The 24,786-nt window shown below is 45.4% G+C and overlaps 1 protein-coding gene across 1 annotated transcript; it reads left to right on the top strand.

Annotated features, from left to right (window-relative positions):
- Positions 1-12,889: 12,889 nt before the first annotated feature.
- Positions 12,890-24,062, top strand: QTRT1 (queuine tRNA-ribosyltransferase catalytic subunit 1). Its single transcript, XM_080987902.1, has 10 exons — positions 12,890-13,157; positions 16,381-16,449; positions 17,070-17,208; positions 18,191-18,269; positions 18,869-18,984; positions 20,045-20,183; positions 20,725-20,800; positions 21,036-21,145; positions 23,048-23,132; positions 23,433-24,062. Exons 1-10 carry the CDS (start codon positions 12,939-12,941, stop codon positions 23,583-23,585), a joined length of 1,185 nt encoding a protein of 394 aa, XP_080844028.1. The 5' UTR covers positions 12,890-12,938; the 3' UTR covers positions 23,586-24,062.
- The last annotated feature ends 724 nt before the right edge of the window (positions 24,063-24,786 follow it).

The following is a 24,786-nucleotide window of genomic DNA, read 5'->3' as shown; positions in this document are numbered from 1 at the left end:
CACCTGCTGTAGGCATATCAGCATTCTTAGGGTTTTTTTATATATATGTTTTACCGTTCTACAGATCTCTGTCGTTTCTCTACACCAGTGGTTCCCAATTAGGGGTCCAGGGACAAATGCAATTATATTGGGGTGGCTTCTATCCCCAGGATAACAGGTCTTTTTGCTGCACAATATAGAGGAGAGGAGCAAGGTGTATGTACACTTTTTATCAGCTGTGGTTGTAACAATGGTATTGAGATATACGGTCTGTTTCTTAAACATTTCCCCATTAAAAGTTGTGAGTTATCACCACCCTGGCCACTCACCAATATCCTACAGTGCCTTCATGAGACGCTACAATTGAATATTTTCAAAATAATGCACTGCACAGCTGCACCACAGCATGGGGTGGAGGGTAGTGGGATAAAAATATTAAAAGTATGTACTCTGTGGTACCTAACAATTGCATGGCAGCACAACTATTCATCTTTGCTTCTGCATTTATGCATTTTGCAACGAGTCATGCTACAAATGCTTGCCTTTTCCACTGCTTGCTGATGGCCACAAAATGGAGAATCGGGAATGAGACTTATGGATCCAAGAAGCCACTTCTACCTGTGAAAGGTTACAGTAAAAGATAGCAAACTTGCAAAAATTGAGACGTTTTATGACAGTGATACTACAGTGAAGCTACAAAGTAGTACAAGCAGTAGTACATAGCTCAATAACAAAATGTGTATCATCATCACCTTAAAAAAAACATAGATGAAAAAACACAGAACAAACAGGTACAAAATATGCGGCTGGTATGGTATGTGGAACATGTGGAACAAATGCTTTCTAGTAATGGCTGCAACATCTCAAGTAGATTTATTCAGACTCCTTTTTACAGTATAACATATTATGAACTGAGAAAAGAATGGACCTGATACAGTGCGAGCAAAGTCCATTTCTTTGCAAGCATTCTGAAATTTAATGAGCAGATGAAAGGGTGCGGTTACTTGCTCTCTTGTAAAAACCCCATATAAATATAGTTCTGCTGTGTTCAGTTACTGATTTACTTGTGACGACCTGAGACAAAAGCATTCTCATATGTCATTTATCATAACCAACCACAAGAAGAGTATTTCTCTTTAAACTCAGACAACTCCATTCCCAGTTACAGATGGGTAGCCGTGTTGGTCTGCCATAGTCGAAATAAAAAAATTCCTTCCTGTAGCACCTTAAAGACCAACTAAGTTAGTTCTTGGTATAAGCTTTCGTGTGCATGCACACTTCTTCAGATACACTGAAAAAAGTGTATCTGAAGAAGTGTATTTTTTCAGTGTATCTGAAGAAGTGTGCATGCACACGAAAGCTTATACCAAGAACTAACTTAGTTGGTCTTTAAGGTGCTACAGGAAGGAATTTTTTTATTTCAACTCCATTCCCAGTTTCTGTGACAATCTTTTGTAGTTTCATGAGCCAATGTGATTTTGTTTCTTTGACTGACTGACTGACTGACTGATTGTTTCTAAAAGTTTGACATCCAATACAGGGCAGCACAAAAAGCATTCAAGCTGAGCATACATTTCTGGCAAATCAAGAAGTTTCCAAGTTTTCTTTTATATTGCTCTGTGTTGACTCTTGGGCAGGGTGCTAAGTGGCCTGAATGCAACCAGGCAAGGTTGCATTGGCAAGGAGAACAATTTCTGCTTGCATAATAGAAACTCCTCAGTCACTGGGCACCACCCACAACCACCAAATCTACCACAAAGTGGAGATGACCCCGGAGCTGATTTTGGGCGTGATGCACAGGTGGGATAAATTCCTCTGCACTAGTGGAAGTTGTTACACTTGCTCAGTTACATTGGTGGATACAGCCAAGTCATTATTCCCTTCTTATTTTCCATTATGTACACTTACCAAGCACTCCTATACAGTGGTACCTCGGGTTACAGACGCTTCAGGTTACAGACGTTTCAGGTTACAGACTCTCAGTCTGTACCTCAGGTTAAGAACTTTGCTTCAGGATGAGAACAGAAATCGCATGGTGGTGGCACGGCGGCAGCGGGAGGCCCCATTAGCTAAAGCGGTACCTCAGGTTAAGAACAGTTTCAGGTTAAGAACAGACCTCCAGAACGAATTAAGTTCTTAACCAGAGGTACCACTGTATGCCAATTATAATGGGAGTGGAGATACATAGCTGCTATGCAGATGGAACAGCTACCCTACCATATGTATTTCCCACTCGGCCAAGGTGGGTGGGAGAGAGAGAAGAGGAACACATGACACAGAAGTAGTAAGACTGAAAAACAAAGAAACAAAAAACACAGAATAGTCACAGAGAAGGGGGGGAGTGTCTGGTTCTTAAAGATCTGTGTTAATGTTCAAAGATCCCAGGGCTGTTAACAACAACAACAACAACATGAGAAGACAAAATACATAATAAAACAACAAAACAAACCAATAACCCCACCCCCCAACACCATTCCAAGTTTTTGGAAACCAATACTGTATTACCACAACATTTGCATAATGTCTGGTGTACTCTTGTGCACTTTGCTAAAAATTAACCCTCTCCAAAACATTAGGTGAAATCAGTGTTCTTATGTTAAAGCAGCAATGAAATGGATAGCAGAGTTATCTGAAATTGATGTTTTGTTATTATTCCTTGAAATTGATGTTTTGTTATTTGGGCTTAGCCAGCCTCTGTCTGATATTCAATTTCATGGGAAAATCAGCCACCTGTCTCCCTTGTGTGGAATAAGGGCTCTGTCACAGTAGTAAATTTTGTAATTGGCCACAACCCCACAGCAGCCATTTTGTGACTACTGTTGCCTGCATAGCAGAAATGTTGTGGCGCTGCCTACAATACTTTCTCAAGATTTCAGGTGTTCCCACTGTTCAGAAAAGTTTGGGGGGCCCTATTCTACATGTCAGGAGCCAGGGCCTTCTCAACACTGGCTCCGGCCTGATGGAATGCTCTGTCTCATGAGACCAGGGCCCTGTGGGATCTGATTTCTTTCCGCAGGGCCTGTAAGACAGAGTTGTCCCACCTGGCCTTTGGCTCAGAATCAGTTTGATTCCCTCCCCCTCTTTCTTTTTCCTTTCTCCCCCTATGAAGAGACTGCATCCGGGACTTCCGGGGTGGCGCCATCGGTAATGGCGGATTCCCTCTGATCTGGAGGGACTGGCTCCACGGAAAACGGGTCTTTCCCGCTACGGCGAAGCAGAGACCCTTTGAAAAATCACAGGCGGATGAAGCCTGTGACCATGGGACTCGGCGGGCACCTTTAGCGCGCCCCCAACTCGTAAAGGAACCCAGTTACGGGCTCCGGAGCGAAGAGGGGTAAGTGGCGCGGTGCTGAGAGTCAACTGCTTCTTCCGTGGAGCGAAGCCGCACAGCCGTTGCCGGAGAGCGCTGCCTTTTTCCTGAGACAATTTGGCTACTAAAACAACTACCCGTGAGTAGCTTAAATTCGGACAATTGGACTTTAAACAATGATTTGTGAGTAGAAAGGAAAATTGGACTAAGAAATTCTTCTTAATTTGGCACTGAAACGGGAAGGTCTAAACAGGAAGTCAGCCTTCCGTTTCTTGTAGATAGATTAAAGCAAAGACATGGCAAACTAGAGTTCAGAAAATCGTTTGTAAAGGACTAACTTTCATCATCTAAAATTGTTGAACCCCCTTTGGAAGCAGGAGAAGAGGGGGGATTTTTTCCAGACTGTTTAAACCTGCAGAAGAGAGTGTAAAGAAAAGTAATTTTCCACCGTCTTGAACCTGGGAGCGGGGTGTCAGGACTGACGTTTTTGGAGTTCATTGACTATAGACAAACGCTTTTGACAGACAGTTAAAAGAAGAGAAACATAGTGATTCCATTGTTCTCCTTCGCATTTTAAAGGAACAAATATTGACAAAATATCTGAAAAAGGAAACTTTGTTGTTAGATCTGCTTTTAAAAGGGGAAAAAAAGGAAAAGAGATGGATACAAATAGAAGTTCTTCCCCTAGAGGGAGCCTGTGAAACAGTTACTAAATTTGAACCGGGGAGCTCTGCAGCTGCAACAGATTAAGATCGTGGGAACAGACTTCTGACCTTGCATAACAATGTATTCAGAAGCTCTAGTGCGTGCTTTCTGCAAAACAAGTGCCTTATTGGATCAGTTACATGAGAAGACGGACTTGATGACTGTTGCGATCAGAAATTTTGGACTGGTAGTGAGTAACTATATAGAACCCACCCTGGAACGAACTCAGGAGTGTGCTCTGACAGATCAGATGAGGGAGGAGGATGTTGCTGGACCTCGGGTGGCACAGATGGAGGGAGCTGTGGCCCAGCAGGAACATGAGTTGTTGGATCTGACAAATGAACTTGGAAAAAGCCAGATTTGGAGAGATAGAGTTTTGCTTGGTTTGGAAATGGGGGGTTGGATAGACCCCCCTATGCAGGGATGTTTTGACTTTTCAAGTCTGGCAATGGGCCGTGAGATGTTTGGGGTTGTGGGGGTTCTTAACTCTGGAGGGACTTTGAAACATGTTTTTAAATACTACATGGAGTTTAGTGTGGACTATGGCTAAGGGGCTGATTTGTCGAGAAGGGACAAAAATACTGTCAAGCTGGAGTTTCCACGAGTGAAAGGAGCAGGAGACAAAGTAAAGTACAGGTATAAATATGAAGAAGATCTGCGGAAGGGACATGGAAGAGACTTAAGGGCCTCGGACATAAGATTACCAGGTTAATGAGCTAGATGGATGGGATAGAAAGGACTGACAAAACCCGGGACCAGGAGGAAGAGATGTTGGATGAAGATTGGAAGAAAGTTTTAAAATTTTTTATTAGGATTGTTTTATAAAATTGATGAATGTTAGAAAGATGTTGGAACAATATTATTTGGCTTTAGCAGAAATGTTAAAAGAATTATGTAAGAATATGTTATGGTTATGAGAAATTGGTATAAATAAGATCTAAGTTTTAAGTTTTAGGGTTTTTTATAGTAAGATAAGGTTAAAATAGATTAAGGTAATTTAATGACAGAATACTATGAAAAATGGAAAGGATTTGCTGTGATAATTAACAACTAGAATACAAAAAAGGGAGGAGTGAGGAGATCGATGAAATAAGGTAATGACAATCAAGGATTTGGGAATATTGGATTATTTTTTTTAAAAAAATGTGGTTTATTTTTGCTTTTTGATTGTGATGTGTTACGTGTTTTGTTGTTGTTTTTTGATTTTGATTTTTATCAATTTGTATTGTTTGATTGTGGTTTGTTTTTCTTTTGATTTTTTTCCCTTCTTTTTCTTTTTGTTTTTCCTGTAATTTTAAAATTCTTAATAAATATCATTTTTTTAAAAAAAATGAAGAGACTGCATCCTAATGTTTTAATGTTGTATCTTAATCTTTTAAATTGTATTTTAATCAACTTGTTTTTATTATTGGTTGTTAGCTGCCCTGAGCCCGGTCTTGGCTGGGGAGGGCGGGGTTATAAATAAATAAATAAATAAATAAAATGTCACTTTCACAAGGCCACTCAGATGGTTGGATTAATATAAATCAAGGTTGGTGACCTTAGGGCTGGTGAGTTGGGAATGTGGCCCTTCATGCCTCTACTTGGCCCTCGGGACTCTTCCCAGGCACACCTCTCACCAGTCCTACATTACCCGGTAAACTCTTCTCCAAGTGATTTCCCTCCTGTCTGAAATGTAACTCTGAGTGCCTCTTGCTTGAAAAACAGAACATGATAATAATAAAATATTATTGTTATTCTTATTATGAGGGGCACACTCTTAGTCGGATGGCTTGTGTGCTCTATTTTCTTGTTCTCTCTTTGAAGAGTTGTCAAAGAACAATCCTCTGTTTGAAGAGCTGTTCAGTCTAAGTTTGGTTTAAACTTTAAGGGTAAAGAAGTTAAAACAAGGAGAATGGAGGCCTTGAAATTACCCATCACCAGCAGCTAGATGGCAGACTGAGCAGGCATTTAGGTATGCCATATGTTCTCTTTTTCCAGGACACGTCCTCTTTTTCATGGGTACTGTTATGTACTGAGTTGAATAGGATCCAAACTGTAGCAGTCTGATTGGTCCTAGAACAATAGGATCCAAAAGGCAGCAGTCTGATTGGTCCTAGAACAATAGGATTCAGAATGCAGCAGTCTGATTGGTCCTAGAACAATGCAGCAGTATGATTGGTTGGCAGGAACCACCCAATCCTGCTCCAGATAGAAGTGAATCCACAACCTGATTGGCTTACAGTAGAATTCCAGAATTAGCCAATCATGTGCAGCCCATTGTGTAAATAATGTATATAAAGCAGATACTGTGAGGGGACATTATTCATTCCTCCTCACCACTATGAGCTGAATAAAGAGCATGAAATCACTTTGCGACTCTGAGTATATTTCACTGGCGACGAAGGTGGGATCCCGCTGAGCTGACTGCCACACACAGCACCGCAGCACCGCCAACTGCCGCACCGCTGCCTCGCACCGTGTATCCAGGCTTCAGCTCCGGGGCACAAGGAACTCAGAATGGCAGCCAACAGCAGCTTCTCGCCATTCAACCCAGCATCTGGAGACTGGGAAGCGTACGCCTCCCGTTTCACCTTCCTCCTAGAAGCCAAAGGGGTCACCGACGAAGAAGACGCCAAGAAGAGGGCGATATTCTTCAGCGTCTGCGGAGAGGAGACGTTTGAAATCGCCCGGGCTCTCCTTGCGCCTGAAGACGTCGCTACTGTTCCATACAAAACAATAATGGAACAGCTGAAGGGGCACTTTTCGCCGCAGCCCTCAGTGGTGGCTCGTCGAAATGCCTTCTACGCAAAGCGGCAAGCCCCTGGGGAAACCATAACTGGGTTTGTGACCTCTCTCCGCCAAGCCGCCCGGTTCTGCAACTTCTCAGAGCTGGAGAACATGCTTCGTGACCGCCTCGTCGGTGGCCTGAAGGATGAGAAGCTGCAACGGCGCCTCTACGCTAAGAAGGACCTAACGTTCCAGGTCGCTCTGGAGGAGGCCCTGGCAACAGAAGCTGCCGAGAGGTCGACCCAAGAGGCACGGCCGAGCCTGCCATCCCAACCGAGGGTCCACCATGAAGACCTCACCGACGACTCAGGATCCGACAGGGAGGAGGTGCACCGAGTACAGCAGCGCACTCAAGCAGCGCACAGACCACAGCTGCCTCGACGAGAAGGAGGGAACTGCGCAAGCTGCGGGGAGAGTCACGAGAGGAGGACCTGCCGTTTCCGCAACGCAGAGTGCAGGCAGTGCAGAAAATCGGGACACATCGCCCGGGTGTGTCGGGCTCGGCCCACCCGACACCAGGCATCAGATGACCAATCCAAGAGCCCCAGGTCCCGGGGCCCAACGCACCAAGGCAACTCGACGGAGCTCACGGACTTCCAGGTATACCAGTTGCCCCACCCCAACGTAGAGAAAATTTATGTAGAGGTACAGATAGAGGGGGCCCCATGCCGCATGGAGCTTGACACGGGTTCAACTCTATCCATAATCTCGGCAAGGACCTTAAGGAAACTGTGTCCCACTGGGGGTCCCAAACTCAGGCCGGCCCCATTCACCCTCCGGGACTTCCAGAAACGTAAGGTCCCCACAATGGGGGTGGGGACCTTCAGGGTGCAATACCGAGGGCGGACGCGGCAACTGGACTTGCTTGTGGTCAAGGGCCCCTACATTAGCTTACTGGGATTGGCATGGTTTGGACCACTGGGGCTAGCTGTCACCGGGGTGAACCACACTAGCTTACAAGTAGACGTGGACGCCATATGCAAGGAATTTCCAGGGGTTTTCGATGGGAAATTGGGACAGTATACGGGCCCCCCCATTGCGCTACAGCTTGACCCCGCAGTACGACCGGTCAGGCTCAAGGCCCGCCGGGTCCCGTTCGCCTTGAAACCCCGTATAGACGAGGAATTGGACCGACTCGTAGAGCAAGGAGTGCTGGAGCCGGTGCCTAATGCTCCCTGGGAAACCCCAATCGTCACACCCGTCAAGCCTAATGGTTCGGTCCGCATCTGCGCAGACTACAAATGTACCATAAACAAGGCCCTCACGGCCCACGCATACCCAGTGCCAGTGGTCAGCCATGTCCTTGCCACCCTGGCTGGGTCGAAAATTTTTGGCAAGCTGGACTTGGCCCAAGCATATCAACAGCTGCCAGTAGATGAGGCCACAGCAGAGGCACAGACGATTGTGACGCACAGAGGAGCGTTCAGGGTAAAGCGGCTGCAATTCGGTGTCAGCGTGGCACCAGGCATATTCCAGAATATAATGGACTCTCTCCTTAAAGGGATTCCTGGCGTCACCCCCTTCTTCGATGATGTGTTGATTGCCGGCCCCACACCAGAGGAGTTTGAGGACCGCCTCCGCACCGTTCTGCACCGTTTCCAGACGGCGGGTCTCAAGGTGAAGCGGGAAAAATGTCTACTAGGAGTGCCTCAGGTGGACTTTCTGGGATTTATGGTGGACGCAGAAGGGGTCCACCCGACTGGGGACAAGGTACGGGCCATTTGTGATGCCCCAGCGCCCAAGAGCAAGACTGAACTTCAGGCCTTCTTGGGACTATTGAACTTTTACCATTCCTTCCTTCCCCACAAGGCGGCGGTAGCGGAGCCCCTACACAGACTCCTGGACAAGCGGGCCCCTTGGGTGTGGGGCCAGCGCCAGGAGGCCGCATTCCAGGCAGTCAAGGACTTGCTTGTCTCAAACTCGGTCTTGGCACACTTCGACGAGAGGCTGCCGGTGGTGCTAGCATGCGACGCCTCACCCTATGGCATTGGAGCTGTCCTGGGGCACCAACTCCCGGATGGAAGAGAGGTACCGGTGGCGTACTTTTCCCAGACACTCAACACAACCGAGCGGAACTACTCGCAAATCGACAAGGAGGGTCTGGCAATCGTAAAGGGAGTAAAAAAATTCCATGATTTCTTGTACGGGCGGCCCTTCACCGTGGTGACTGACCACAAGCCGTTGCTTGGCTTGTTTGCCCCCGAAAAGCAGACCCCCCAAGTGCTGTCTCCTCGCGTCCTCAGGTGGTCAATTTTCCTTGCCAGCTACCAGTATGCACTGATTCACCGACCTGGGAAGGCGATGGGCCATGCGGACGCCCTCAGCAGGCTACCACTACCGGAAACAGGCCCTGACCCAGCACCTGCACAAGAGGTTATGAGCCTGGAGCTGCTTCCCGACCGCCCCATTCAGGCACAAGAAGTTGCACACCATTCCAAGAAAGATAGGGTCATCTCCCGGGTCCTGGACTGGGTGTGGAGGGGATGGCCCAGCAGCAGCCCCGGGCCAGAATTTGCCGGCTACACAACCCGCAAACATGAACTGTCGGCCCACAAGGGGTGCCTGTTATGGGGAAGCAGAGTCGTTGTTCCCCAGCCCCTCTGCAAAAGGGTCCTCACAGCCCTACACGAGACACATCCAGGGGTAGTAAGAATGAAGGCCCTTGCCAGGAGTTATGTGTGGTGGCCGGGGATCGATGGAGAGATAGAGGCCTGGGTCAAACACTGCCAGGCCTGCCAAGAATCCCGCCCAGATCCCCCAAGGGCCCCAGTCCAGTCCTGGGAGTCCGCCCGAGCACCATGGTCACGCCTGCATGTGGATTTCGCTGGCCCCTTTCAGGGGAAAACATTCTTCATAGTGGTGGACTCCTACACCAAATGGCTGGAAGTCGCACTGGTACCGTCCACTTCCACGTCCGCAGCCATCCGGGTACTACGCAGGCTGTTTGCAACCCACGGGCTCCCTGACACTCTCGTCTCAGACAACGGGACTGCATTTACGTCAGGAGAATTCCAAACCTTCACAGCGCAGAACGCCATCCGCCACATCCGTTCGGCGCCGTTCCACCCTGCCACCAATGGCCAAGCAGAACGCATGGTGCGGACCACCAAGGACACCCTTCGCCGCATGACGCAAGGGGACTGGGAGTACCGCCTTGCCACATTCCTTCTAGCACAGCACAGCACCCCCAGCTCAACGACTGGCCGGAGCCCCGCTGAACTACTAATGGGTCGGCGCCTTGCAATCAGATTGGACCGCCTTCACCCCGATAGAGCTCAGGATGAGGTAGTGGTGGGGGAAGGCAGGAACCCCCGGACCTTCGAGGCCCAGGACCCAGTGTACGCAAAGAATTTTGGGGCAGGCCCAGCATGGGTACCCGCCACAATCACCAGGGTCACTGGCCCCGTGTCGTACGAGGTGCTAACGGATGGGGGGCAATGCTGGCGCCGCCACTGCGACCAGATACGGCGACGATTCCCGGGAGAAAACCAGGAGGAGGACAGGTCAGAGGAGTCCCAAGGGAACAGCGGGGCAGTGAGGCCCATAGAGCAGGAGGGGCCAGCAGGAGAGGCAGAATCAGTAAATACAGAGAGGACCCGTGAGGCCGAAAGGACACCGGAACCAGAACCACGACTGAGCGAGCCGGTTGCACCAGACCAAACAGCCGCATCACAGCCAGCATCCTTGGAACACGAGCCAGAACCCGGAGCCCGGACCAGGGAACACCCCAGGCCACAACGCACACGTAGGCCGCCGGCATACCTTGAGGACTATGAATGCGACCTCCCGGGCAGGACTGGAACTTAGAGGGGAGGGGTGTTATGTACTGAGTTGAATAGGATCCAAACTGTAGCAGTCTGATTGGTCCTAGAACAATAGGATCCAAAAGGCAGCAGTCTGATTGGTCCTAGAACAATAGGATTCAGAATGCAGCAGTCTGATTGGTCCTAGAACAATGCAGCAGTATGATTGGTTGGCAGGAACCACCCAATCCTGCTCCAGATAGAAGTGAATCCACAACCTGATTGGCTTACAGTAGAATTCCAGAATTAGCCAATCATGTGCAGCCCATTGTGTAAATAATGTATATAAAGCAGATACTGTGAGGGGACATTATTCATTCCTCCTCACCACTATGAGCTGAATAAAGAGCATGAAATCACTTTGCGACTCTGAGTATATTTCAGGTACATAAAATGAGAGTTGTCATAGTGATCCATAGTTAAAAGTAGAAGTTGGCAAATGTGTCCTCTTTCTTGCTTTTCAAAATATAAGCCAACTGTTCACATCTCGCTCCGCGTTAGTGAGATGTAGGGTATTTCCATGTAAATTATAGTAACGCATCAATATGCGTAAATAAGCAAATTTCATGAAAAAATGATTGATTGATTCTATTTCTGTGCCACTTTTCATGCAAATGAATCACAAATCGGCTTACAAATTTGCATCCTCTTTTGTAATCTTTGAAAGGGCTGGTGCTGTTGTGTTTTCATTGTAATTCTTTGTACGGTTTGAATAGAAACCCAGTCAGGTGGGCGGGGTATAAATAATGAAATTATTACTATTATTATTGATTATGCATATATTACTTAACATTTAATATAATTTATTAATAAAATCAATTAACTAATAATATAATTTAATAGATTACAGATATATTATACTGTATGTTTTAAGCCTGTTGTCTTTGTCCATGGAGTTTTCTTGGCAGGGATACTGGAGTGGCTTGCCGGTTCCTCCTCCAGGTGGATCACATTTGGTCAAAACTCTCCACTATGACCTGTTCATCTTGAGTGCCCTGCTCGGCATAGTTCATAGCTTCTCTGAGTTATTCAAGCCCCTTCGCCACGGCAAGGCAGTGATCCATGAAGGGGAAAGGCTGGGCTGGATGAATCCGAAGCTGGAATTAAGATAGCCGGAAGAAATATCAACCTCAGATATGCAGATGATACAACCTTGATGGCAGAAAGTGAGGAGGAATTAAGAACCTTTTATTGAGGGTGAAAGAGGAGAGCGCAAAATATGGTCTGAAGCTCAACATCAAAAAAACGAAGATCATGGCCACTGGTCCCATCACTTCCTGGCAAATAGAAGGGGAAGAAATGGAGGCAGTAAGAGATTTTACTTTCTTGGGCTCCATGATCACTGCAGATGGTGACAGCAGCCACGAAATTAAAAGACGCCTGCTTCTTGGGAGAAAAGCAATGACAAACTTAGACAGCATCCTAAAAAGTAGAGACATCACCTTGCCAACAAAGTCTGTATAGTAAAAGCTATGGTTTTCCCAGTAGTGATGTATGGAAGTGAGAGCTGGACCATAAAGAAGGCTGATCGCCGAAGAACTGATGCTTTTGAATTATGGTGCTGGAGGAGACTCTTGAGAGTCCCATGGACTGCAAGAAGATCAAACCTCTCCATTCTGAAGGAAATCAGCCCTCAGTGCTCACTGGAAGGACAGATCCTGAAGCAGAGGCTCCAAGACTTTGGCCACCTCATGAGAAGAGAAGACTCCCTGGAAAAGACCCTGATGTTGGGAAAGATGGAGGGCACAAGGAGAAGGGGACGACAGAGGATGAGATGGTTGGACAGTGTTCTCGAAGCTACCAGCATGAGTTTGACCAAACTGCGGGAGGCAGTGGAAGGCAGGAGTGCCTGGCGTGCTCTGGTCCAGGGGGTCACGAAGAGTCGGACACGACTAAACGACTAACCAACGACAACAATGTTTTAAGCGTTTATTATTATAACGATAATAAGACACACACACACATATATACTGTACATTCTATGTTTTTAGCGGTTCTTATTTTTGTTCCTCTTATTTATATACCAAAAATCTTTGCCAATTTAAAGATATCAATCGGGCCTGTTGGTTGTTGTTTTTTGCTGCCACTGGTTCCTACAGACTCGCCTCCGCAGTTATCCACCTCTACCCTCTGAGTTTCCGTATCTCTAGGGGCATTAATGCAGGCGCGGCCAATAACATTCCGGCGTCAAGGGGCGGGCGCTGCGAAGAGTCCAATGAACAGCGTCGGGCCCCTCAGAAACCGAGAGCCTTTGTATCTCTAAACGTCGGGGTACGTAGAAGGGTTACAAACCCATCCTTTAGCCCCGCCCCTCAAGACGTCGCGTCACATGACAGGCCGCGTTGGCGCGAGAAGAGGGCGGCTCGGTTGCCATGGCGGCGGCGCCGGCCTTGTCTCTGCGCGTGGTGGCGGAATGCGGGCGAAGCAAGGCCCGCGCGTGCGAGCTGCGGCTGCCGCACGGCTCCGTCAACTGCCCGGTCTTCATGCCAGTCGGTACTCAGGGAACCATGAAGGGCCTCACCGCTACGCAGCTGGACGCGCTCGGGTGCCGCCTGTGCTTGGGGAATACCTACCATCTGGGCATGCGCCCCGTGAGTAAGACGACCCCCCCCACCTCAACATCCCCCTCCCAAACCCTTGACTTGCCATTTATTTCTACTAGAGACGGTGGGGACGTTTCCTACTCTCAGTGGAATTCTCTCCCCCCCCCCATCCTATTTTCAGGGGGGAAGAAACCCAATATTCAGTTCAATTACAGTGATTGCAATATTTGGGGTTTTCTAATTTAAAAAATAGATAATAAATAATAAAAATAATAAAAAGTATTTATTGAATTTATATACCTCCCTATACAGTGGCACCTCGGGTTACAGACGCTTCAGGTTTCAGACGTTTCAGGTTACAGACTCCGCTAACCCAGAAATAGTACCTCAGGTTAAGAACTTTGCTTCAGGATGAGAACAGAAATTGTGCTCCGGTGGCGCAGCGGCAGCAGGAGGCCACATTAGCTAAAGTGGTGCTTCAGGTCAAGAACAGTTTCAGGTTAAGAACGGACCTCCGGAACAAATTAAGTACTTAACCTGAGGTACCACTGTACCCAGAGGTCTCAGGGTGGCTCACAGAAAATATCACAATACAGTATATAAAATAAAAATAAAAACAATAACCCAATAACACGCCCCAAAAGAGCCACATTTTAAAAGGGTATAGGTTGTCCATCAGGTTAACCAAAGGCCTGGTTAAAAAGGAACGCTTTTGCCTGGCACCTAAAGGTGTATAATGAAAGGGTCATGCGAACTTCCCTGGGGAGAGCATTCCACAGACGGGGAGCCACTGCAGAGAAGGCCCATTCTCGTGTTGCCACCCTCCAGACCTCTTGAGGAAGTGGCACACGAAGGAGGGCCTCAGAGGATGATCTCAGGTTCTGGGTAGGTTCATATGGAAAGAGGCGGTCCTTCAGCTATTGTGGTCCTGAGCCGTTTATTAGAATTAAGAGTTTCAAAACAAATATTTTGTAAGTGCATCAACAGAAAGACAACCACAAGGCCATAACAGTTGCTGATAACAGAGAATCATGGAATTGTAGAGTTGGAAGAGACCCCAAGGGTTCTCTATTTCAACCCCCTCAACGCAGGAATCTGAGCTTAATCATACAAGACAGGTGCCAATCCAGTCTCTGCTTGAAAACCTCCAAAGAATGAGAGTCCACTACCCCCTGCGGGAGTCCGTTCCACTGTCTGTCAGAAAGTTCTCTCTGATGTTCAGTTCGAATCTCTTTTCTTATAATTTGAAACCATTGGTTTGGGTTCTAGCCTCCAGAGCAGAAGAAAACAAGCTTGCTCTATCTTCCATAGGACAGCCCTTTAGGTGGTTGAAGGTGATTTTCATAACTCCACTCGGTCTCCGCTAAACATACCTAGCTCCTTCAACCGATCCCCATAAGGCTTGGTTTCCACACCCTATTTATCATCTTGGTTGCCCTCCTTTGCATACATTCCAGCTTGTCAATATCCTTCTTAAACTGTGGCACCCAGAACTGGACTCAGTACTCCAGATGTAGTCTGGCGAAGGCAGAATAGAAAGCTACTATTACTTCCCTTGATCGTGACACTATACTTCTGTTGATGAAGCCTTACAATAGCATTAGCTTTTTTTCCCTGCGGCATCACACTGTTGACTCATGTTCTGCTAAGAGCCCTAGGTCCTTTCAGTACTGGCAAGCCAGGTGTCCCCCATCTTATATTTGTGCAGCAGCTGGTTCTCGTTGCCTAAGTATAGAACCTTACATTTGTCACTATTGAAATTCATTTTATTAGTAGCTATTCTGTGCTGTTCTAGAAATGATTCGAATGGTGTAAGTTGATATGTAACAAAAGTTGAGGGTCAAATGAGGAGGAGGAGGATTTTGGTTGTGTTTCTTTCTGGACCGAGATGAATATTTAAAAAGTTACTTGTCCCAGAGGTTCACAGCTGCCAGAGGGAAAGGTGGATGTTTTTAAATCTGCAAATGTTTTTAAGTCTGCAAATTCCCACCAGACTGAACAGAGGAGCCTGGAAGTTTTAAGTAGGTTGGCTGTTCCTAAAGCCTGAGAGGTGTTTTTTGTTTGGGAAGTTTTTGGCTTCAAAATCCAAACCAGCCTTGTACATGTCCAACTTTGATTTGCAATATTGATATAAGCATGGGACTATATTGCAGGGTTGTTGTTCTTTCCCCACAGCCTTGCAATAATGCATGGGCATTGGAAATCTGCATAGGTAGGGCTGTTTTTTAGATGTTTAAATTAAGAAGTTTCACACAGAAGAATACTTGAATTAAAAAGAGCATGAATTTTGTTCTCTACTGCTGCCTTTTATATGGGGACAGACGTGCTGGTGTCTAGCCACAGCTTTATTGAAGTCTTTTATTTCTATGAGTAGTTATCATTTCTGTCCAGGAAGCTATTCCAAATTCAAAAATGGTTTTTATCTGAACCCAGAAATCTGGTCAATAGAATCCAACAGAACTGTGAGATGCCCTCTCATTTTTTCTCATTTCTTTCTGTTAATCAGTGAACACAACGCTTCATTCAATACAGGAATAGCTCTGAGCATGTCTTTCTCTTAGTATTAAGTAATCAGAGCCCCAAAGGACAAACCTTTTGAGTAAGCTTGTCCACAGTACCAGTTTTTAAGAAATCCACTACAGAGTACAGGCCTATACTGAGGGATGTTTGCTGAAGTGGTTCCTGCTCTCCTTGGAAGCCAAGCAAGTGAGATTCCAGGGTTAGAATCCAAAGGATACCCTTTTCTCAGCTCTCTTTTCAGATACACCTTTTTCATACTCCAGCCAAAAGCAAAACGGAGAAGGAGGTCTCACAGAACAAATGAGAAGGAAGATAATTAATATTTACATGGTATTTTAGGTTTTAAAAATACTTCATACACTTGGTCTTATTGTATTCCTTTGACAGCCACGTTAGGTGATATCTACACATTGCAGATGGGTAGCTACAAAGAGAGAAAGAAAAGCAGATGTGAGATTCCAACCAAGCACTTTCTGATTCATGGTGTGGTCTGATAGCCAATTTATTGCAGCATCTCTCCTGTATTTTGGTTTGTTCTCCCCTATGTGCCCTTTTGTTGGGAGCATCCTGCTCTGAATATTGCTGCAGGCACAGTGTCTGAATGTTAAGGGTCTGACCTTGTGCTGTTGCTGTTTTTAGCTTGGTCATATGCCAGATTATGAGAGGAAAGTTTCGATGCCTGGCATCAGTGGTGGGGGTCTTTGGCACTAGCTATGTTAGGCACTGATTATAACCTTTTATCCTTCTCTAGGGACCAGAGCTTATCCAAAAAGCCAATGGGCTCCATGGCTTTATGAACTGGTCACGAAACCTGCTCACGGTGAGTATTGAAGGGACTAATTAAAGCACTTGCCACTGGAAAACCAACCATCGGCTGTTGGCAAAAATAAGAAGCCATGGCTAATGAGAGATGGCAGCTGGGGCACATGTCTTACAGAAACACTTAAAGCACTTGGGAGACTCGCTGCTCAGTTGAATGTTAGTTTAGAACACGCAAAGCAGATACACTTTCATTTTGAATATTTTCCATAGCTGGAGAGATTGAGAGAAAAGGAATGTTCTTCACTTATTCTTCTAGTGAGCAATATATGCTGCTGCGTGAGCTTCTTGTTAGGAGAAAGCAGTGACTCTTTTTCTGCCACAGATTCTCTGTGTGGTTTTGCACAAATTGTTTTGAACTGTTCACCTCACCAGGAATAGAAGTGAGTGTACCAGTTGCTGCTGGAGTGTTGAAAGGATGTGTTCAAACACAGAAGTTCAGAACACTAAATAACTATAGCTGAAGCACAAATGGTTTTTTCTTTAATTCATCCCAGTTCTTCTCAGGCCTTTGTAGTCAAATGAATGCTTCGCTCTTCTGGCAATTATGGGAGCAGAGCACCAGAACAGAATAATTTTGCTTATTTCAGGTCTGTTCATAGTGTCACTGTTTTCCTGCAGGACAGCGGTGGGTTCCAGATGGTCTCTCTGGTGGAGCTGTCTAAGGTGACAGAGGAGGGAGTGTGCTTCCGTTCTCCTTATGATGGCAAGGAGATTCTGCTGACTCCAGAGAAATCCATTGAAATACAAAATGCTCTTGGTAACTATTCTGTCTTGCATAATGCCAACTGCTGAATTGACTGGTGCTTCATACCACGGACATTCTTCTCCTGCCACAGCTGTTTCCCTGCTTTGAAATTCCACATAGACATAGAACTTCAGAGGGAGGCAACCAGTCACTCTGGTGGTGACCCTTCTGTTTGAGTTAATGGTGAATCTTCACTGAAGATCTCAAATGAGGCACCAATGAGATGAAAGCATTTTGTGACCTGAGTAACTTTGGGTAATAATCCACAATGGGCTATTAAAATTCACCTAAAGAGCCCAGAAATCCGAAATCCATAAGTAGTAAATAATGAGATGATTCTGAGCGCCTTCTTTAGCTCCATCCTGGCATTTACTACTGGGTGGAGGTCAAAAAGTGGAGCAGAGATCTCAAAAAAACTATTATGGTTAACTTCATCCCAGTTCTATAGAACAGCACCATACCATATCAAGGGTTTTTTAAAATCCTGTTGGGAGAGAGAGAGGCAGGGAGGCTTTTCAGTTAGCAAAATGTAGAGCCGCTTGTACTGATTTTCAGAATTTTAACATCTACTTAAGACTTTTCTGAAATAGAAGTAGATGAAAAAAGACCCTAAATTCCTGAATTATTTTTAAATTCATTGAAATTAAAAAAAACAATTTGTATACAATTGGCTTTCCTAAAAGAAAAGTACCTTAGTTTCTTTGAGTATTAAGAAGTGTTTGAGTTTACAGTATTACGAAATTTTCACTAATATCTTAGAGATGCCTGCCTCTGCTCAGTGTTAACTGAGATGAGCTTGCTTATTTTTAGTAAAAGTACAGTGGGACAGCCGGTTGGACAATTGGCTCTATGCTACTTCTGTGTTAAATATTTTAATTAGCCTTTAGGACAAAAATTGAGAGAATGTCTTGTTTTAAAATAATAAATTTGAAATCTGTGGTGTGGACTGATCTCATCTGCCTTTGCTGACATACATTGCATTTTTCTTCCTTAGGCTCTGACATCATGATGCAGTTAGATGATGTGGTCAGCAGCACAGTTAGCGGCCCCCGGGTAGAAGAAGCCATGTTCAGGTTTGCTTTGTGTGTTGTGTTGATCTGCCTGTTCATCCCAACTCGGCTTCTCTGCGCCACTGACTTCTGTGGTGCTTACTCACACAGTCTTTTGGCCTGCCTTGCTTGTCTAGGCATGGAATCTTTGTTTACTACCAGTGAAGCATCTCAATTCTCTATGCTAAGCATGGGCAGATGAAATTATACAAATGTCATATGACTGTAAAAGCTCCTTTGATTTGTTTTAAACACAAACTTCATTCTGCGCAGGTAGAAGTCATCTGAGTTAATGTCAAATTTGTGCTAGGTTAAGCCCTGTATCCCCCCCAACCCCAACCCCCAAATCAGCTACTGCACTTATCCAAGGATAAGACTACAAGTCCAGATTGTGGGATTTCAAGTCAGCATGGCTCATTGCCTCTCTGCTGAGCTGCCAACTTGGAGTGCATGCTTGAGGGGTGGTAAGAAACAATGAGCTGTGGTGCCTCCTCTGGAATGACTAATGCTGGACGTTTGATGCACCTACATTTGCAACTCCCTGAGTAACTTAATGTCTGACTGTGGAATGATATGACAAATGCTACCTTTTCTTAACTGACCAGGAGATCTGTCTGTTGCAGGTCCATTCGCTGGCTGGACAGATGTATTGCAGCACATACCAAGCCTGGCCAGCAGAATTTATTTGCTATTATCCAGGGTGGACTGGATCCTTCCCTCCGATCTAAGTGTCTGGAAGGTAAATTCATTTTTTTTTATGGGCTTTGTCCACAAACAACTTCTGGTCCCAGTTTGAAGCTATTCATATTTGAGGGCAAGACCAAAGAGAGTTTTGCTGAAATTCATATCCGCAGGGAGTCTCATGAGGGCAGTCACCTTCTGTTGATCTCAGTTTCCCAGCCCTGAGGTGTTTCAGTTTCTGGCCACAAGTCTACCAATGCAAGAAAAGCTTCAGTCACTGATTGCTGAAGTTGCAAACCAGAGTTGCAGACATTAATTGATCGGCTAATTAGGTAAAGTTTCACTCGCAGTGGTGAAATTTTTACCCAGAGAGATTGTAAATTCATGACAAAATTGCTCATATGCTTGTTTAGGCTATTTTGGTTCTGGTCTGGTGTTAACAGTAAGAAATGGAAGAGGAAATATTAAATATGGCCTTTCCTCCTAAGAATGATCAGTTGCTTTGTTTATAAAAGCCTAAAAAGACACCAGGGGAATTGCAGAAGGGTTCTTATGTAGTATTCCTTATTCCTATTATAACTTATGTAGTGTTCTAGGAGCCTCAGGCTAGGATAATTTTCTACAAATACAACAATTCCAAGAACCGCTTTTATATTTTCGTCATTCATTTGGAAAAGGAAGAAGATAGTGGATTTGTGGCTTATTTCCCAAGCTGAGAATCTACTATATATATTGGAAAGTTGTTCGTCTGTTCACTGTACATTTGGGTACCTTCTCAGACATTGTAACTTGATTTTGCATCATGGTCTTGAGACCAAGGAACAGGTTTTTGTCTATGTTTCGATACAATATGAGACCATTTTGAATCAAGATGGTGGATTGAACTTTTAAAAATGGTACAGAATTCCTGAGCAGTACTGGGTTCGAGGTTGCTAGTAAATAAATAGTACTTCAAACATTCACAGCAACAACTGTGGAGGGGGTGGTCTGTTGGCATTCTTGTCTGAGTTTCCTTAGGATGATGCTTCCCTAGAAGTAGAAGTTCACAGTTCTTACAGCTATCTCCCTTTCCCCTCTCTCTGTCTGTCTGTTTCTCTCTTCCCCTCCCTATCGGCTAGAAATGACTAAACGAGACGTACCAGGCTTTGCCATTGGGGGCCTGAGTGGTGGTGAGGCCAAAGATCACTTCTGGAGGATGGTAGATCTCAGTACGAATCATCTCCCCAGGAACAAGCCTCGCTATCTCATGGGAGTGGGGTAGGAGCAAGTGCCACAATTCAGGCAAAGCATATTGGTGCCTGGGACATAATTGTCCTTTAGACTCCAGCAGGAACATGTCAAAATGGATTGCTGCTGGTAATGTGACCAGCTAGAGGAAACGACCAATTAACATGCACCTGAATGATGCACAATTGCATTCATGGCTCCAAACCTGAAAGTGATCTGTAAACATCACTAAACACGTCACTAAAAGGGTGGAACGGGGGTGGGGGCGCTTATATGTGCTCTGCCAACACGCTGGGAACTGATCCCCTTTGCAAAATGGTTGTTGCCTGTACTATATTCTCAAACCATTACAACCATCCCTCTTTCTCCTTCAACCAGAATGACTTGACCGTTTCAAGTCAGTCCCCTTGGCAGTTGTGCTCACCCTGACAATTTCTGGGCACAAGCTTACCACGAAAATGTTCTCATCTCTGCCATTAGAAGGCTGCGCATTCTTGATTGGGCCAGGCTGTGTCATAGACACTTGCAGCATCTTCATCACCTGATGTGTCTCTCTCCATTTCTCATGAAGTTATGCTACTGACCTGGTGGTGTGTGTGGCTCTGGGCTGCGATATGTTTGACTGTGTCTTCCCTACGAGGACTGCAGTAAGTAGCTGTGTTGGCTGCGGGGGAAACTGGTAGTGGGCCCACTGGCGAGGGGGTGGGGGAGGAGGAGGGCCACTTCACTACACGGTGGAAGAACATATAACCTGGGATGGGAGCACTATTCAAAGCAGTGAAGTGTTTTGAAACCCCCACTAAACCTGGAAAGACTGATGAGTGCTGTTTGTGTTCCCCTGAATCTCCTGGCTGCTGACATCTTTGCACTTTCAACTTCCAGCGCTTTGGTTCAGCCTTGGTCCCCTGGGGCTCCCTGCAGCTGAAGAACAAGCAATATGCCAAGGATTTTCGGCCCATTGATGAGAACTGTGATTGTCCCACATGCCAGAGGTTGGTGAGCTTCAGGGATGGTGGTTGTTTTTTTAAAAAACTCAGATTTGCCCTTTGCAAAGACAGATTCCTTTGTTGGAAGGCAGACCATTTTTCATCTATTGCTGAGGGCCTGAGGTATACTTTTAAAGGTGGAGTCAGGGAAGCAGAGTCGTAGAAAATATATCTGTGCTGCAGCTTTCTTGCTGAGTTTTGTCAGTGCAACTCTGAGCAGAGCAGTCATTCTCAGGCATTGGGTTGACAGGGATGGGAGGAATGGGTGCAGGAATCACAATATATTGGCCCATGACCAGTTATGTAAGTAAACCAGTACAGCCAATATAAGATTATGTCATTTGGGAAGACAGGCGAACTAATGCCAGTGTATTGGAAGAAGCAAAGATCACCAGCGTCAAAACAATGATTCTTCAACATCAACTTCATTGGACTGATCATGTTGTGTGGATGCCTGATTATCATCTTCCAAAGCAACTACTCTATTCCAAACTTAACAGTGGAAAGTGTAATGCTAGTGGTCAACAAAAGAGGTTTAAAGGCACAACAAGGCACATCTTTAAAAATGTAGTATAAAAACAGACAACTGGGAAACACTGGCCTGTGAGTGCTCCAATTAGAGAACAGCCTTTACCAACGGTGTCATGGGCTTTGAAGACGTTTGAACTCAGGACAAAAGGGAGAAATAGCTAAGAGGAAGGCATGCTTGGCAAACCCTCATTATGATCAACTCCCACCCGGAAACCTATGTCCCCACTGTGGAAGGATGTGTGGATCCAGAATTGACCTCCACGGACTCACTGTTAAAACCCTTCTTATGGAAGACAATCTTGCTCGGCTACGAAAGAATAAGAAGATACCTCCTCTGAAACATTTTAAGAAGTTTGTGTCAGATCCCTTTCATAGCACATACCCAAGATAATAGCATGGATCAATGACCTCTGGGCACACCTTAACCACCTTTTAGTGCTTTCAAAGAAGAAAATATTTGAGTATGGTATCTTCGTCTACTTCAGTGTTACTTAACTATGGAAAGAAAGAGAAGCAGTAGTTTTATTCCATGCTCATTCCTGAACACTTCCTGTATCGTAGTCGGGGGATCAGATTAGATCCAGGGCAACTTAAGTTCAGATCCTAACTCAGCTTGGATACATTAATTGTGTTTCTTAGGCCACCCCACAGGGAGGATAAAATGGCCTGGAGAAAATTGGGTAGACCATTCCTGAAGGAGACTGAATAGATAATTGGGCATAATTTGTCTGTACCGTAGAATGCAGAGGCAGCCTAATTTCTATTAGTTGCTATGTTAGAATTATTGCAGAAGTCTCATATGAAGCTGATGAGCTAGATACACTTTCATGAGACAAGGAGGCTCTGATTGTTCTCAGGGAGGTGAAGGTTGTCAGGGGAAGTGTGAACTGCTCCCTTGCCTCTTTCAAAGGATCTTAACAAGGCTGAGCTAACATTCTCCGGGAGGTTTCTCACATCAAGGCCCTTTCCCATGAACTTCATGCTACACATATTTGTCTGTCTTTAAAGTACCGTAGGCCTTTTATTGTTCTCTACCTAAGTGTTTCTTTGATTTCTCTCTGGCCTACTCCAATATTTACATGCCCCCACTTCTGATGAACTGCTGAATCCAGAAGTACTGCTCAACAATCTCCTTTGTAGACATCAAGGCTTTTATAGAACAAGGGATTGTGGGACCTAGGAAAACTATCTCCCTAGCACAAACTATCTCCCTAGCTTTTGTTGTCCTGTGGCAAAGTGGGTAGCTGTTAGCTTTTACTTTGGTAGGAAAGACATGGTGATTTTCTCTTATTCTTCCTAGCATTGGTGTGTAGATTACCTTCCTTAGGCCTTGGCTCACAAGAGCATTCTCTTGTTCCTTATTTTGTCTCTTGACAGGTACAGCCGAGCGTTCTTGAATGCTCTCTTCCGGAGTGACACAGCTGCCATGCACCATGTTACTGTGCATAATATTGCATACCAGGTTGGTCCATCTTGTGCACCTTTTGTAGCCTCAAGGCTTTCTTCTATTAGGCAGTAAAGCCTGGCACCATTTGTAGGTGGTGGGAAAGATTCTCTAAGACGCTGGGAAAACTGATGAATGAGGCTGTTGGGTAGCTCTTCAGTCTCGTGAGTTTACAATGTCATCATCGTCGTTGTACGTTTCCCCCTGTTGATTGTGGTTGGGCCTTCCATGTGACTAGTTGCACCCACATTTACATGCATGGTGTTTGAAGCGCATCTGCTAAAGAGATGGCATCTCTGTCTTTCCCCCTCTTTTCAGCTGAACCTGATGCATTCAATCCGGGAGAGTATCATTGAACAGAGGTTCCCACAGTTTGTTCAGGACTTTATGAAGACCATGTATGGCAACATCAGCAGCTACCCACAGTGGGCCATAGATGCCCTGGCCTCTGTTGGAATTATCCTGGAGTGAGAGGGATACAATTGTTCTGCCAGCGTCGCCGAGCAAGCAAAATCCAACTTGGAGCCCAGCACCTGTGAACCAGCATGTGTCCCCTGAATCCAGGTCTCTCAATGATTGGTTGCCTTACTTGCATAGCTTCGCCAGTTTTCTTCCCAGAACAGTGCTCTAGGTGTTTGCAGCACTAAATACCTCTTTCTATTCAAGGAGTGCTTGGGAAGAATCGGAGGAGCTGATGGTTTTTATTGCAATGGTCATTCATCAGTGTAGAGTCTTCATGGTTAAACTGGAGCTACCTTGAAAGTTCCTTATTTTTGTATTTCTAGTATGTGAAAAATCCAATTTTTTATTTGCATTTTTATATGATTTCTCTGAACCGAAAAAAATATGTTTGTGGAGCTGGCAGATTGAGCAGAGCTGTCCACATTATGCAGATTCTTGGAGAAGCAATGCCTGTTCTGTGCCCAAATAAAAGTCTGCAGCTGAAAACTGTGTGCATCCTTAAAGATTTTAATTCTCTGTTTGTAGGTGCTTGTTTGTTTGTTTGACAAGGAACAGTACAGAATCAAGGGAGAGGATACGTGGGGCAAAAGGGGAGGAGCATAATTAAGTCAGTGTGGTGTAGTGGTTAGGTTAGAAAGTCAGGTTGGGCCTGGGATACCAGGGTTTATATCCTCACTCAGCCATGAAGATCACTGGGTGACCTTGGGCCAGTCACAATCAAGTCATCGGGGCTGGGATTTCTCATTAGTTCCTCAGTTTCAGGTATTATCTCCTCTTCCTAGACTGATGGAGCTGGAACTTGACAAGGTTGGGTAGCCTTGCTTGTGCAGGCACTTCTGAAAGTCCAAGTGTGGTGGTATTAATACCTTGCCCCCAGTGTTTCAAATTTTAATCACAGGTGATTTAGGCCATGCTATTATTTAAAACTGCTTTACCTGGGGACATTCTCTGCCATCAGCTGTGCTTTGGGGCCTTAATTGTGTCAGAAGCTTGATCATTCTTCGTTTGTTTCCTCCACGTTTTTGTACAACCCCAAAATCTGGGTCTCCCTGTTTTGAAAATTGAAGGCAGCTGGATGATTGTGTTAATTCAACTCAATTTTGTTGTTGTTGTGACCATCGTGGCCATTTCGACCATAACTAAAAAAGAAATATACATACCATCCATACTATACAGAAAGTGCATAGATACACCTTTAAAAGACAGTGTT

The sequence above is a fragment of the Podarcis pityusensis genome, assembly GCF_964106645.2.
Source record: "Podarcis pityusensis genome assembly, chromosome: 17".
Classification (NCBI taxonomy): domain Eukaryota; kingdom Metazoa; phylum Chordata; class Lepidosauria; order Squamata; family Lacertidae; genus Podarcis; species Podarcis pityusensis.
Note: the sequence above shows the minus strand (reverse complement) of the source record. Positions and strands in the feature narration are given on the sequence as shown.

What these genes read in the sequence shown, in the direction of transcription:
- QTRT1 (XM_080987902.1), top strand. Translation starts at nt 12,939, where the DNA reads ATGGCGGCGGCGCCGGCCTTGTCTCTGCGCGTGGTGGCGGAATGCGGG. An exon ending in CGCTATCTCATGGGAGTGGG is followed by an intron (nt 20,184 to 20,724) that starts GTAGGAGCAAGT and finishes TTTCTCATGAAG; the next exon opens with TTATGCTACTGACCTGGTGG. An exon ending in TGCATAATATTGCATACCAG is followed by an intron (nt 23,133 to 23,432) that starts GTTGGTCCATCT and finishes CCCTCTTTTCAG; the next exon opens with CTGAACCTGATGCATTCAAT.